Genomic DNA, 12643 nt, shown 5'->3' with positions numbered 1-12643 from the left:
GTTCTCTCTCTCTCTCTCTCTCTCTCTCTCTCTCTCTCTCTGGTGAGTCTGTTCTGCTCGGTCAACGTCGAGGTTTGAATGGAATGGTGGATACAAGGCTCGCTCGCTCGCTATGTGCAGAGGGCGGATAGTGGTCGAAGAAGGGTGGTGGTGCCTCGTAGCAGTGAATTCATTGTCCGTTGTCGTGGTTGTTGTTGGTGTCTCGGGCAGTGCAGTGGCATTGTCGTCGGCGCGCAGAGAGTAGATTGGTGGTGACAGGATGTGCTGCAAGTCAGAGTGACTGTTTGCGCGCGAACCAGAGTGCAGAGTGAGTGCAGACTGCAGGTGTGCAGTAGTGGAAGCAGGACCCCCCGTTGGGCTGCACAAGCTCACCGGTGTCTGCAGAGAGAGTGCAGAACGACGTGGTGGTGGTGAGGATGATGATGATGTGGATGTGGAAGGTCAGGTAATGCAGAGGACGGCGGGCGACAGGCGACAGACAGCTTCTTGAGGCGGGCGTTGGGTGGAGCGGTCGGGAGAGTAGGGTACATGTAGGACTAGGTACATGTATGATGTGCCTATAGTAGGTAATGTAGGTAGGTGAGGTGATGATGATATTCGTGGGTGCGGGTGTGGGTGTGGGTGTGGGTGTGCCGTGTGCGTGTGCGTGTGTCTGTGTGTGCGTGTGTCTGTGTGTGCGTGTGTGTACCTCCTACAGTACCTGTCGCTGGTAAAGCCGAGTTGTCGGTCGCTGGGCATCAACACCCGACATGGGCCATTTAGGTCGGCAGCATCTGAGACAGCAGCCCAACCGGCGTCTGGGGTGCGGATGTACCTTTGGGCACTAGGAGGTATGCAGAAGGCAGAAGAAAAAGAAAAAGAAGAATGACTGCAGAGACTGAAGCGTCTGAACGAAACAACCGCACACAGTCATCATCAACTGACTGTACTCTACTGTATTGTTGTCCTCTCCTCTCTCTCTCCCTCCCCTCCCCTCTCCCCTCCTCCATTCCACTCCAATTCCCCCCCCCCTTGAGATGTGCGTGAATGTAGAAAGTAAGAGTAGCTGTGTGAGTGTGGGGTGAGTGTATGTGATTGTGGTGACACGGCGTTGCACACTGCCTGAGCGATGACGGCACTACCTCCTAGGACTACGAGGCTACCAGCTATCATTTTCGCTCTTCTCCGGACAAAAGACGATGTATGACCCGAGAGCCTTGCCTTGTTCCAGTAAGAGGGAGACTGGGAGAGACGGGAGAAGAGGTATGGAAGTTATTAATAATCATCACATTTAAGAATCTGACCTCTGACCTGACCTGACCTGACCAGACCAGACCAGAACCTGCTTTTGTCAGTACCTGTATGTAGTACCACCGTAGGTGGACGATGATGATGATGACGATGATGTAGGAAGTATAGTAGGTAGGTAGCCTCGTGGATTCATCTCTACCATTGATTTTCTTTGACTCATCTTGTGTAAATATATATAGCTACCTCCTCGGAAGCGCTGGCTTTCATTCATCCCTAGTCCATATTATTATTATTGTGCTTTGCTCTCCTGCGTGGTCATCTCCCATCCTCTCATTCAACTGTTCCCGAATTGCTTGCACCAAAAATAGGTAGAATGGCTGTCGCTCCATTTCCAAGTCTCCAACGATGCTGAGTGACAGCATTGCATTGATGGGTTCGTGCCCAGGGTGAAAAGGTAAGGTAAGGTAAGGTAGGTACCTAGGTAGATGAAACCCTTCGGTAAGAGAAAAAAAAAAGGAAAATCAGGTAGCAAGGAGGATTCTGTCTAGCGCAGGAGCGCAGGCCTGGGATGAGAAGGAAAACAGCAAAATTTGGTCGGGCAGTCTTCAAGTCTTGGCAGTAACAGCCACTCACTTTCGGCAGGGGGGTCAGATACCTGCAGAGAGGTACATGTACGGTGTATCTACTCCAGGATGAATTTGCCACCCATCTAGCGTGCATATGCAATTGAGCATAGAGAAGTAGAAGCCTCCAAGACCTTCTTCTTATCTTACTAGGAGGTAGTAGGTAGTACGATCCTGTCCTATACTCGCAGACCAAAACACCTACCTGTCTACATACTAGGTTCCTTACCTCTGATAAGACTATACATATATTCTAGATAGAGCACGAAGAATTATACCTACTCTACCCTAGGTACTTTACCTTATCCTAAGGTATATACCTCAACCTGAACTACCTACCTAGCCTGTATTCATTATCTATTTACCTACACCTACCTTATCATTCACACCACCTATCATCATCATCATAGACACCTGGAGGCAGGAAATGTATATACACTACACCTCACCCAACCTTTTCCAAAAATGACTATCCAATGTATTTCGGCAGATATCTTACCTCACCTGACCTACCTGACCTACCCTACCTACCTACCTTACATACCTACCTAAGGGAGGTGTCGATAGATAAGGTATGCGTGCATGACTTGCATATAGCAACCAAACGACCAAACAACCAAACGACCAAAACACCGGCTACTAAGGGATAGGATGTATCGAAGGTACCGTATACTTTTGCTTGCTTGCTTGCTTGCTTGCGTGCATGCTTTCCATATCTGTGTGTGTGTAATGAAGTCACCGCCGGCAGATGAGCGGCAACCTACCTTACTTGCACTACTGCTGCTGTGTGACGAGCTCTCATATACAGTACATATAAGGTATGTATGTATGTACCTTATGATAGGTATGGAGGGGTGAGGGGGAGAGGGGGAGAGGGGAGAGGAGAAAGAGAGAGCTCGGAGGGGGGACGAACGAACCAACGTTTGGGGTATCTTATTTTTTGATTTTTTGATTTTTTCTTCTCTTTTTTTGTTTCTCGATATCACTTTTCTTTTATTGTCAGTGACATCTATCATGTCCTGTCCAAGGTTCGACGTCGCTTCATTCGTGCATTCATCAGGTACTTGACTACCTTAGTACTAGTACTGCTCCGCTATGTCACATCATTGCGGGATTACATCCTCTCGACAGGAGTCAGTCCGAGCAGCTGCATGCCATTATTCAGCACGATCCGTGCGGCTTCATACATGGCCATCAGTGCCATCTTCTTCTCCCGACTCTCTGCATACATGACACTCAACGTCTTTGCATTCTTGTTGTTGCGGTCAATCGCATCGTAGCACGAGCTCAACAAGTGGGACATTTTGAACAGATACGTCAGCACCGTCACGGGCTCTTGCGTCTTGTAGGTGTTGAGAAACACGTCGGGCCATTGCGCCAACGATCGAATCAGTGAGATGCCTTCCTTTGCCGTAATCAGACTGAAGTCTGCTGCCAGCATCTCCTGCTCCGATACCTCGGCTTTCCGCTTGATCGAGCACAAGCGGGCATGCGAGTACTGCAGATATGGGCCCGTGTCACCTTCAAAGCTGCACATCTTCTCCAGGTCAAAGTTGTACCCATTCACCATCTTCCCGCTATAATCCTGCACCATGATGGCCGAGATGGCTAATGTGTCCGCAGTAGCTTCGGGTTCTTCCACCTGCTTATACTTGTCTTCGTTTCGACGCATGACTTCATGCATGAACTCCTTTGCAGAGTCTAGACTGTCGGCCAGCGAGATGACGGTGCCCTTTCGAGTGGACATGGTTTGGCCCTTGGGATCCTTGACCATGCCGAAACTGATGTTGCTGCACTTGGCAACAACGTCGCTGTATGGCGGGCCCATGAGTTTGAGAATGGCAAACAATTGCTTGACGTGCACGTCTTGCTGCGATGCAATCACGTAGATCATGTGGTCGAAGTGGTACTTTTCATAACGCTCCAGGTTGGCCGCCAGGTCACGAGTCAGGTAGAGCGAGGTACCGTCGCTCTTTTTGACGAGTGTCTTGCCAAGTGTAGGTAACCCGTGTTTCGAAAGGTCAACGATTACGGCTCCCCTGTCCTCTTCGCTGATCTTCTTCTCGGCGAGCACGGTAGCGACCTTCTCCATGTCTTCCACCTTGACCGTGGATTCGCCGCTGTAGTCATCAAACTTGATGTTCAGACGCGAGTACATGCCCTCGTACGCTTTAATTGACTCATCGCGGAACTTTTGCCAATTCTTCAACGCCGCTTCGTCACCATCAACCATGCGTTTGAAGAACCGACGTGCCTTTTCGTCGATACTTGGCTTATTGACGAGCTCCTGCTGCACCTTCTCAAGCTCTGCTGTAACCCGTTGTAGCTCCTGCTCTTGCTCGTCGGTCCACTTCGGCGCTGAGGCTGTCTCGGCTTCCTTACTCTTCGCTTGCTTCTTCGGCTTAGGTGGATTCTTCAATTTTTCAAGTTCGGCCTTCTTCTCGGCAAGTATTGATGCTGGTTTCTGCTCTGCCGAGTTGTCCTGGTTGATCTTCACGTAGACGGTGTTCAAGTGCTTGACAGGATCTTTCAATAGCTCGTTCTCATCTCCGTATTTCTCAAATCCTTCCGATAGGATACCATATTGCTTGCCCCAGTCTCCCAGATAGTTCATTGATATCGCTTCCCAACCCGCGCGTTCGAACATCTTCACCAAGAAGCCGCCAATGATAGTACTCCTCAAATGCCCCGTATGAAACTCCTTGGCCACATTTGGACTTGAGTACTCCACAATCACCTTCTTGTGTCGACTCTGCGGCTGTGATGGATCCTCGAGGCCCAGTGTGGGATTGAAGCCATAGTTGCCCTGTTGCTGATGTATGGCGGGCAGGACGAATTTCGCCAATGGCTCTGGCTTGAAAAAGAATCGAACACTGGTCTTCTCCACTGTCGGCTTCTCAATCAAGGGCGAGTCAAACTTTTCAGCAATCTCAGCAGCTAGCTCGTCCGGCTTCTTGCCCTTCAGCCGCAATGCAGGCACTGGGAGCACCAGGTCGCCATGCTTCTGATCCTGTGTCCACGCCACGGCATTCTTAACAATCTCGGGTTCTGCTCCAGTGATCTTGTGCAGCTGATCGATGATGACTGCGCGATATATGTCGACTGGGTTGCGCTGTGGATGTAGCAGCACTCCTGCTGGCTGTGGCAGTTCCGAAATGCCTACAGACTGCAGCTGGGAAGTAATGTGCTTTATGTCGGCCACCTGACTAGCGCTTCCATTCGAGAGGGCCATTGTAGGTGGCTTCCACTCTTGCGAAATGTGTGAGCGCAGAGAAGTGGTGGAGAGGTAATTCTGGCCAACTCGGCCTCGCGAATACAGTGGTCGCTGGGTCGCCTGGTATGGGAATCGTGATGGTGAAGTCGAGGCGTTGTATCGAACAGTGGTCAGTGTGATTCTGGGGAGTGAGTAGCGCATGCACAAGGTGGTGGAGTGTAGTGTGTATCTGAGGTGGTTTCTGACTGAAATCTTTCTGGATTTCCCCTCTGGAAACGCCGATTGGGATACGCGACGAGAAAATCTGACTGAGTCATCATCAATCGCGGGCCGCTGCGGTTCCCGAGCGCAGGAACAGCCGACTCTTGTCTCACTCTTCTCTTCGCGTCTCGTTCTTCCAACCCACTCCACGCATCGACCGCCTCACCATCTTCTTCCACTCACACCACGCGTTCGTTGCGTTGAAGTGGGAATTATAAAGTCATGTCAGATTATCACGCCGGGCCTCAGCAGCATCCTCAAGCACCCAATCTCCTCGTTGCTGCCTTTTCGACCGACGAGTACGGCCTCGAATCACGCATCCGGCGCTCGTTCCGGAGCAACACGAAGCCATAGTAGACACGTTGTAGATGCATATTGAGTCCAAACTTGCGCTGATATTATTCACATGAGTCTCCCATCCATATCCGGTAGCCTTCGTTTCTGTCTTTGGCGCTTACAAGTTGTTCTACTTCCCGACACTCCTTGGTGGCTGGTGTTACGAGCCATCCGAGACGTTGGAAGCACAGAGAAAGCTCATGTGATGATGTGAAGACGACGCAAGTTTCCAGCATTGCCTTCACTTCTCTTCCATCTTCCGTATGATCGCGAGGCCCTGGGCCAATATCTCTTGGCTTCGTCATGTGTGAGAGTCAGCTTGGCCGTTCAAATTCCGAGTGAGACCATAAACCTTGTACGGAGACCACGGTTACCAGGCCATCTGGGATGCTTTACCGGGTTTAGGGATCTCCTCCAATGCCAAAATTATACCGCCTCCCTCTTGTGCGTTGCAACGAGGCTGTGGAATTTCGGAGCGCTCTGCCAAGTTTCGACCAAGGTATATAGACCTCTCCTCGCCCGCGCAACTCCAGCTCACCACCAAAACAACATCCCGACTCTCCAGCATATCGATCTTCCTCGCCACTACTTCACATCTACCACCATCCACAATGCGCACAGCCACTACAACATTCCTGGCGCTGGCCAGCTCGCTCTTCGCAAGCTCGGCATACGGTTGTCTCTACTTCAACGCCACTCTCACAGACACCAAGCTTTCCGTTCACAGCTGGGACGATGCGAACAACAACAACGCCACCAACGCCGAAGACATCATCTGCAAGGGCGACGATCTGGAACAAATGGCTCCAGGACAATGGTCCGTTCCTTGCAATCGCGCCGACAACGCCAAGAGTGACACCGTGTTCGATGTCTTTCTAGAACCAAACACAAAGCGTTTCATGGACATCATCTATCGATACTCGAACCCAGGAGCGGAAGGTCTCCAGCTGGCTGCAGGAGGCGAGAACCCAGACGAATTCTTGTTCAACTTCCGAGTGGCCTCGGTGGACGGAAGCTTCTTCAAGTCCAGGGAGTTTTGCGGACAATACGACATCTTGAGGCTCATCAAGCCCGAGGCTCTCAAGAACGAGTGCGACTCGCTGGACACATGCTAAAGGATGGAGCGAAGGATCACAGAAAAAAAAAATCGTGATTCAATTGGAAAAGATGTCCAATTGAATCAATCGAGGCAAAACTAGAATTTGGAGAGAATGTTCCTCACTCGATAGTGTCTGAGGTTCCCATGTACATAGAAAGAGAGAGTATGTGTCGCATCGGTAGCCTACAATAGTAATCCCCGCAGCGAGTATACTTTTATGTATCTATATCGTTTCGCGCCAGTTCCTCCACTCGCGTGTGAAACGTGCCGAGAATTAGAAGAAGTGCACGTGGCCGACCCTGTGACCGAGTACGAGCAGCAGCAAGCAACGCAACCAAGCATTCTGACTCTTGGGACTTCGTTGGATTCTGCCTGCTACCTACATGTAGGAGGTGGTTGAGACTTGACTGCCCGCCCTCGCAGGTCATTACCTTACGATCTAATACCTAACCATTCTCTACAGCCCGATACATTAGGTAGGACGTAAAGTAAAGTAGGTAGCGCTTCCTAGAAAGCGAACCCTCCCTCCTGCTTGACATTCGGATTTAATTTGATTATAAGGTACAATCTCGCGCCTTGGACCGAAAACAAAAAAATGAATAAAAAGAAATGATATTCATTTCTCAATATGCTACCTACCTAATAAACAGACAGATATTTTCATTATCGTTTGTCTTATCATTAATTGATAGAGCACTTTTCATCCTAAAGTTTTCAAATACATGTACCTACCTATCTAGCTAATAGGTACGGTGCGGTACGGTATAGGGAGTTTCGCGGGAATTTTGGGTAGAAGAAGAAGAAGAAGAGGAAGAAGAAGAAGAGAATAGTAGGTACGAAGTTATGGACCTAGCGGACTTTGTTTGAATAGATAGGTATGTAGAGGGATAGTAGAGAGACAGATAGGTAAAGAGAGAGAGAGATAGATAGATAGACAGACAAATAACAGATTTTACCATGCCGTCGATATATAGTCAAGCTCAAGCTGGGGTAGTCAGTGGAAAGATGGAAGCGGTCGCGTACATGGATGACTATAGTGGTTCATATGGCAGATCTGGGGGTCTTTGGTTCGCGATGTTGAGTCGAGTGAAGTGGAAAGGAGAATGAAAAATTCTGTCAAGTCGGCCAAATCATTCGAGATGCCGGTCCCGCATGGCAGGTGCGACGGTTGAGTACGAGCTCGGTAGTGAAAAGTCTCTTGCATGTGCATGATACAACGATGTTCGCAGACCAATGGGGTCAAGAGTTTACGACTTTGGGAAAAGAAAAATGCAAACAAGAGATATAGATCATCGTCCTTGCTGCGGGGCGAGCAGCCACAGTGATTGAGTGCCTTCTTTTCATTCAGCGTGGTATCATTCCCATAAGCTAAACAACCCCACCAGCAACAGACATGACTTTTGTCGTGCTTTTTGAACGCCATGCTTGATATGCACAAACAAGTGAAGGAGACAGTGGACCAATTAGATCTTGATCTCACGCTCAGCACGCTGGGCAGCCTTCTTGGTGGCAGCAACGGACTTGGCTCCCATGATACCACCTCCCCAGTGGCGCTTGGCCTCCTCGTTCTTCTCGAGGTAACCCTCCTTGACGGCCTGGACGAGCTTGGAGAGCTCGTTCTTGTCCTCAGCGCGCACTTCGGTGATAGCGAGGGCGGCAGCGGTCTGGAGAACAGATTAGTATAGAAATCATGCATGGGAGAAAAGAGTATGGCTCACCTTCTTGTGAGCGACCGTTCCGAGACGAGCCTTGCCCTTGACAATGGCGTATGGAACACCCATCTTTCTGCAGAGAGCTGGGAGGAAGATGACCAGCTCGATGGGGTCCACATCGTTGGGAATGAGGACAAGAGAGGTCTTCTTGGCCTCGATGAGCGCCACAACGTGGTTAAGACCGTACTTGACGGCATATGGCTTCTTGCTCACGTCCTCCTTCTTCTTGCCCTCGGCGACAGCGGTAGCCTCCTTGTGCAGACGCTCCTTCTTCTCGGCCTTGGTCTCTGGTCGGTACTTGTTGAGGAGCTTGAACGCCTGGGTAGCGGTGTTGCGGTCGAGGGTGTTGGAGAACTGGGCGATAGCCGGTGGGACCTTGAGACGCATGTTCAAGATCTTGCGCTGGCGCTGCAGACGAACGTACTCTGGCCACTTCACCATACGGCTAAGGTTGCGGCGTGGCTGGATGTCCTGGCCAATGCCATAGTTGCGTGGACGGCGCTCAATGAGCGGGTTCTGCAACACGTCAGTACCCTCATATTAGCTGACCAGAAGAGGTAGAGGTGGGACATACCTTGGCCTGCTTCTTGCTGACACCGGCCTTGGTGGCGGGGAATGGCGCCGGAGCAGCCTTCTTTCCACCGCTCTTTGCTGGAGGCTATCATTGAGAAGAACAATCAGCGACTGCTGCCTTCTCTAAAGAGACTGTGCGGTTGCCCGACACAGCTCAAGCCATAGTCACACGCGCCACTCCTCAGAGATGGCGGTGGATTCGAATTCCATCATTGCCAATGCATGCCCGCCGAGTCGCGTGTGCGAAAAATGCGCATTTGATCAGCGAGCAGAGGCAAATGACTATTCATTCGTGCCGTATTCCATGATGCTTACCATGTTGACGTCCGGTGATGTGAAGGAGAGGGAAGGTCGTGATGTTGGGCTATGACAAGCTTGGAGAAAAGAAGTTCTGTGGTGTTCGCGAAGAGAGAGAATTATTGAGGTGTGAGCGCCAAGAATAAAAAGCGGGCCGGAACTTCCCAGATCACATGCGGGCTGTCCAGCCGAGAGATGAGAGTTTCCTCATGGTTCACAGCAGACAGACACGCGCTGGTAGGAGGTAGCAGCAGAGTCACAGTGATCAAGGTGTCCCTTTGCCAGACCCATTTCCATTAGGCCTCATTGACGTTGGATACCATAGGCATGAGAGTATAAGGTATATATGTACATGTAGTCGTGACCGTACCCTAGCAACACCTCAGGCATTGACAATGGTGTGGTGGCTCGATGTGCCGACGGACGAAAAAGCGCCGTCTTCAAGGCTGAGGTGATGTGACTTTCACTTGTGGCTTGCTGCGTCATTGCGCGTCGCATTGCGGCTACAAGGTTGCCTCAGCTTCCCTCAAAGATCACCACCAACAGTTGTGAAAGAGAGAGAAACAGAGAGAGAGAGAAAGTTTTACGACCCATTTCTTCTCCGCTGACATTGACTGCATCTCGCCGACCGCATATCCTCCATCCACACCCGCAGCCTTGACTAGCCCTCCTATTCACGCATTCGCGCGACTGTGGTTGCCGCCTAATCCGCCAACATGTCGTCGGTCTTACGAAGCGTGAAGAATGTCACCAAAGGCTACTCCTCCGTCCAGGTCAAAGTCCGAAATGGTACAGAACCTCCTGCGGCCCGGCGATATCCAGACTCAGCGGCTGACGGTTGAGGACAGCAACCAGCAATGACCCATGGGGTCCAACAGGCGCAGACATGGCCGATGTTGCCAGAATTACCTACAACAGGCGAGTCTCCAGTGTGATAACCCGTTGCCAGTCATCCATGTCGGTCCGCGACATCGGGCGGTATTCTCCCAGACTGCGCTGACCGTGAGATGGTACACTACAGCTCCACCGATTTTTACGAAGTTATGGACATGCTGGACAAGCGATTGAACGACAAAGGGAAGAACTGGAGACACGTGCTGAAGAGTCTGAAAGTGCTGGATTACTGCCTGCACGAAGGGTCGGAATTGGTGGTCACATGGGCTAGGAAGAACATCTATATCATCAAGACTCTGCGCGAGTTCATTCACATTGACGAGGATGGCAGGGATGTGGGCGCCAGCAGTAAGTGTTACAGGAGCCGACGAGGACAGGAGAAGAAGCTGACAATGACAAGTCCGACACTCCGCGAAGGAGCTGACATCCCTCATCTTGGACGAGGAACGACTGCGCGCGGAGCGAACCAATCGCGGATCGTGGAAGTCGCGCGTTACTGGACTCGAGGAGTTTGGTCTCGGAGGAGATCCAACGCCCAGGCAGCGAGAGCAAGTGCGGAGACGACCACAAAACGACGACGATGATCTCGAGTACAAGTTAGCATTGGAGGCGTCAAAGAATGAAGCCGAGCTAGACGCAGAAAGAAGGGCACAGCGCAGTGGTTTCGACACGGATGATGATCTGGCCAAGGCCATTAAGCTGAGCAAGGAGGAAGAAGAGCTGCGCAAACGGCAATTGGAGGATCAGCAGCAGGAAGACCTACTGTTCGACAATACTCCCGATCAGGCGCCCCAACCGACGGGCTTCAACCAGGGTTATCAACAGCAGGCCGCGGTCGATTGGTTTGGGAACCCTTTGCAGTCGCAGCAGACGGGCTACCTGAACAACGCCTACAGCCAGCCTACTGGTCTCCAACCACAGCAGACAGCGTTCCAGAACGGATACGGCTATCAGCAACCACAACAGACTGGCTGGGAACAGATGCAGCAGCCCGCCCAGCAGTTCATCCAACCCCAGAGCACCTACAATCCTTGGGGTAATCAGATGACCGGACAGCAACAGCCGCAACAACAGGCGATACAGGAGCAACCTACAGCGCAAGCAGGCTCGAACAACCCATGGGCGAGCAATAATACCACACTATCGACCCCCATTTCCGCACAGCCTACTGGGTCCAACAACCCGTTTGCGACGCACACTCAACAACGACAAACCTCGTCGCCCTTCCGCCAGCCAACTCTCGATACACTACGAGAACAACAAACGACCCAGCAATTCCAATCCCGACCAAACCCCATCCAGAATTTCTCCGCACCTCCACCGGTACCATCTCCTGTGCAACCACAACAAACCTCCCGTCCACCACAAGACCCATACCAAGCTAAGCTAAACTCTCTTCTCGCGAGCGGCGAAGGGCAGGATACTTTTGGAAATGTCGGTGACATGCGTATTCCCGCTCAGCACACGGCACCTGGCACCTATGTCAATTCGGCTGGTGCGGGGTCCATGGGTCGACTCGAGGCAGCCAAGACTGGCACCAACCCATTCTTCAGCCAAGCACCAACGCAATACCCCGCTCAGACTGGTCCCGCTGCACAGTTTGGTGGGCCTGGAGCTGGATTTGGAGGGAACAATCCCTTTGGGCCCAGACCTGGACAACCGCAGCAGCAGAGTCAAGGCGGGAGCTTGATTGATCTCTAGGAGAGCAGTGAAGACTCATGAGCCAGGTCGAGCGCGTGCGACTTGGGGAATGAAAAGATGAGAAGAGATATTTTCGATGTGATTGAAATGAGTGGCGATGATCGTGTGGAAAGACCAGAGCCGAAGGCGAGTAGGCGAGGTGGCGAAATTGGATGGGATGAGAGAAGATTACGATTGCGGTCGTACTCTCTCGACGAGCGCATCAACGGCGTGTTCGTTGCAAAAAATGGAAAGAAAGGAGTCGTGCGTATGATGAGGGGATGGAAGGGCAGAGGGGAGCAATTACCCGACTGTTGTTGTTGTTGTTTTCTTTGGTTGGCATTTCTCCCTTGCGGCATTCATGTTGTGCTTTTCCTTTTCTACTACTAGATACCCACAGTCGAACCATTTCGTCGGCTGCGAGTGAGTGAGTGAGTGAGTGAGTGAGTGTTTGCTCGGGTACGGCGTTCATGGTGTGATAGGTGTCAATCCTTGCTTTTGTTGTGATTTGGGTCAGCATGGTCTGTCTAAGGTAGGTACCTAGGTAGCTACCGTAGTAGTAAGTAGAAATCTGACGATCCTACTTTACTACATTACCTACATATCTACCTGACTCCCATTCTCAGGCAGCGGAGGAAGAGATTCGTAGAGGGGAGAAGGGTGGGAGGGAGAGTGTTGGCAACTTGGCATATGAATGTCTCGTGGGCGAAGCACCCTTTGAGGA

General features: G+C 51.3%; 5 protein-coding genes across 5 annotated transcripts; 2 read left to right on the top strand and 3 right to left on the bottom strand.

Moving 5' to 3' along the window:
* Window positions 1-2828: 2828 nt before the first annotated feature.
* SEPMUDRAFT_127112 (arginyl-tRNA synthetase) lies at window positions 2829-5291 on the bottom strand. Its single transcript, XM_016902123.1, has one exon. The coding sequence runs from the start codon at window positions 5083-5085 to the stop codon at window positions 2968-2970; it is 2118 nt and encodes a 705-aa protein (XP_016758475.1). The 5' UTR covers window positions 5086-5291; the 3' UTR covers window positions 2829-2967.
* Window positions 5292-5585: 294 nt separating this feature from the next.
* Window positions 5586-6963, bottom strand: SEPMUDRAFT_134745 (uncharacterized protein; the record flags this gene model as incomplete). The annotated part of the gene is made up of 2 exons (XM_016902659.1): window positions 5787-6963; window positions 5586-5720 (listed from the first exon to the last, which is right to left on the bottom strand). The coding sequence occupies exons 1-2, from the start codon at window positions 5967-5969 to the stop codon at window positions 5586-5588; spliced, it is 318 nt and encodes a 105-aa protein (XP_016758474.1). The 5' UTR covers window positions 5970-6963.
* On the top strand, window positions 5651-6963 carry SEPMUDRAFT_150500 (uncharacterized protein). Its single transcript, XM_016906221.1, has one exon. It carries the CDS (start codon window positions 6276-6278, stop codon window positions 6777-6779), a length of 504 nt encoding a protein of 167 aa, XP_016758473.1. The 5' UTR covers window positions 5651-6275; the 3' UTR covers window positions 6780-6963.
* A 986-nt stretch (window positions 6964-7949) lies between these two features.
* SEPMUDRAFT_150498 (60S ribosomal protein L8-B) lies at window positions 7950-9555 on the bottom strand. Its single transcript, XM_016906220.1, has 4 exons — window positions 9364-9555; window positions 9050-9133; window positions 8482-8991; window positions 7950-8427 (listed from the first exon to the last, which is right to left on the bottom strand). The coding sequence occupies exons 1-4, from the start codon at window positions 9364-9366 to the stop codon at window positions 8227-8229; spliced, it is 798 nt and encodes a 265-aa protein (XP_016758472.1). The 5' UTR covers window positions 9367-9555; the 3' UTR covers window positions 7950-8226.
* Window positions 9556-9901: 346 nt separating this feature from the next.
* Window positions 9902-12495, top strand: SEPMUDRAFT_150497 (ENTH-domain-containing protein). The gene is made up of 4 exons (XM_016906219.1): window positions 9902-10134; window positions 10194-10263; window positions 10367-10587; window positions 10640-12495. Exons 1-4 carry the CDS (start codon window positions 10062-10064, stop codon window positions 11938-11940), a joined length of 1665 nt encoding a protein of 554 aa, XP_016758471.1. The 5' UTR covers window positions 9902-10061; the 3' UTR covers window positions 11941-12495.
* The last annotated feature ends 148 nt before the right edge of the window (window positions 12496-12643 follow it).

Source organism: Sphaerulina musiva (assembly GCF_000320565.1).
Source record: "Sphaerulina musiva SO2202 unplaced genomic scaffold SEPMUscaffold_8, whole genome shotgun sequence".
Lineage (NCBI taxonomy): Eukaryota > Fungi > Ascomycota > Dothideomycetes > Mycosphaerellales > Mycosphaerellaceae > Sphaerulina > Sphaerulina musiva.
The sequence above is the reverse complement of the archived record's forward strand: the minus strand, read 5'-3'. Positions and strand labels throughout refer to the sequence as shown.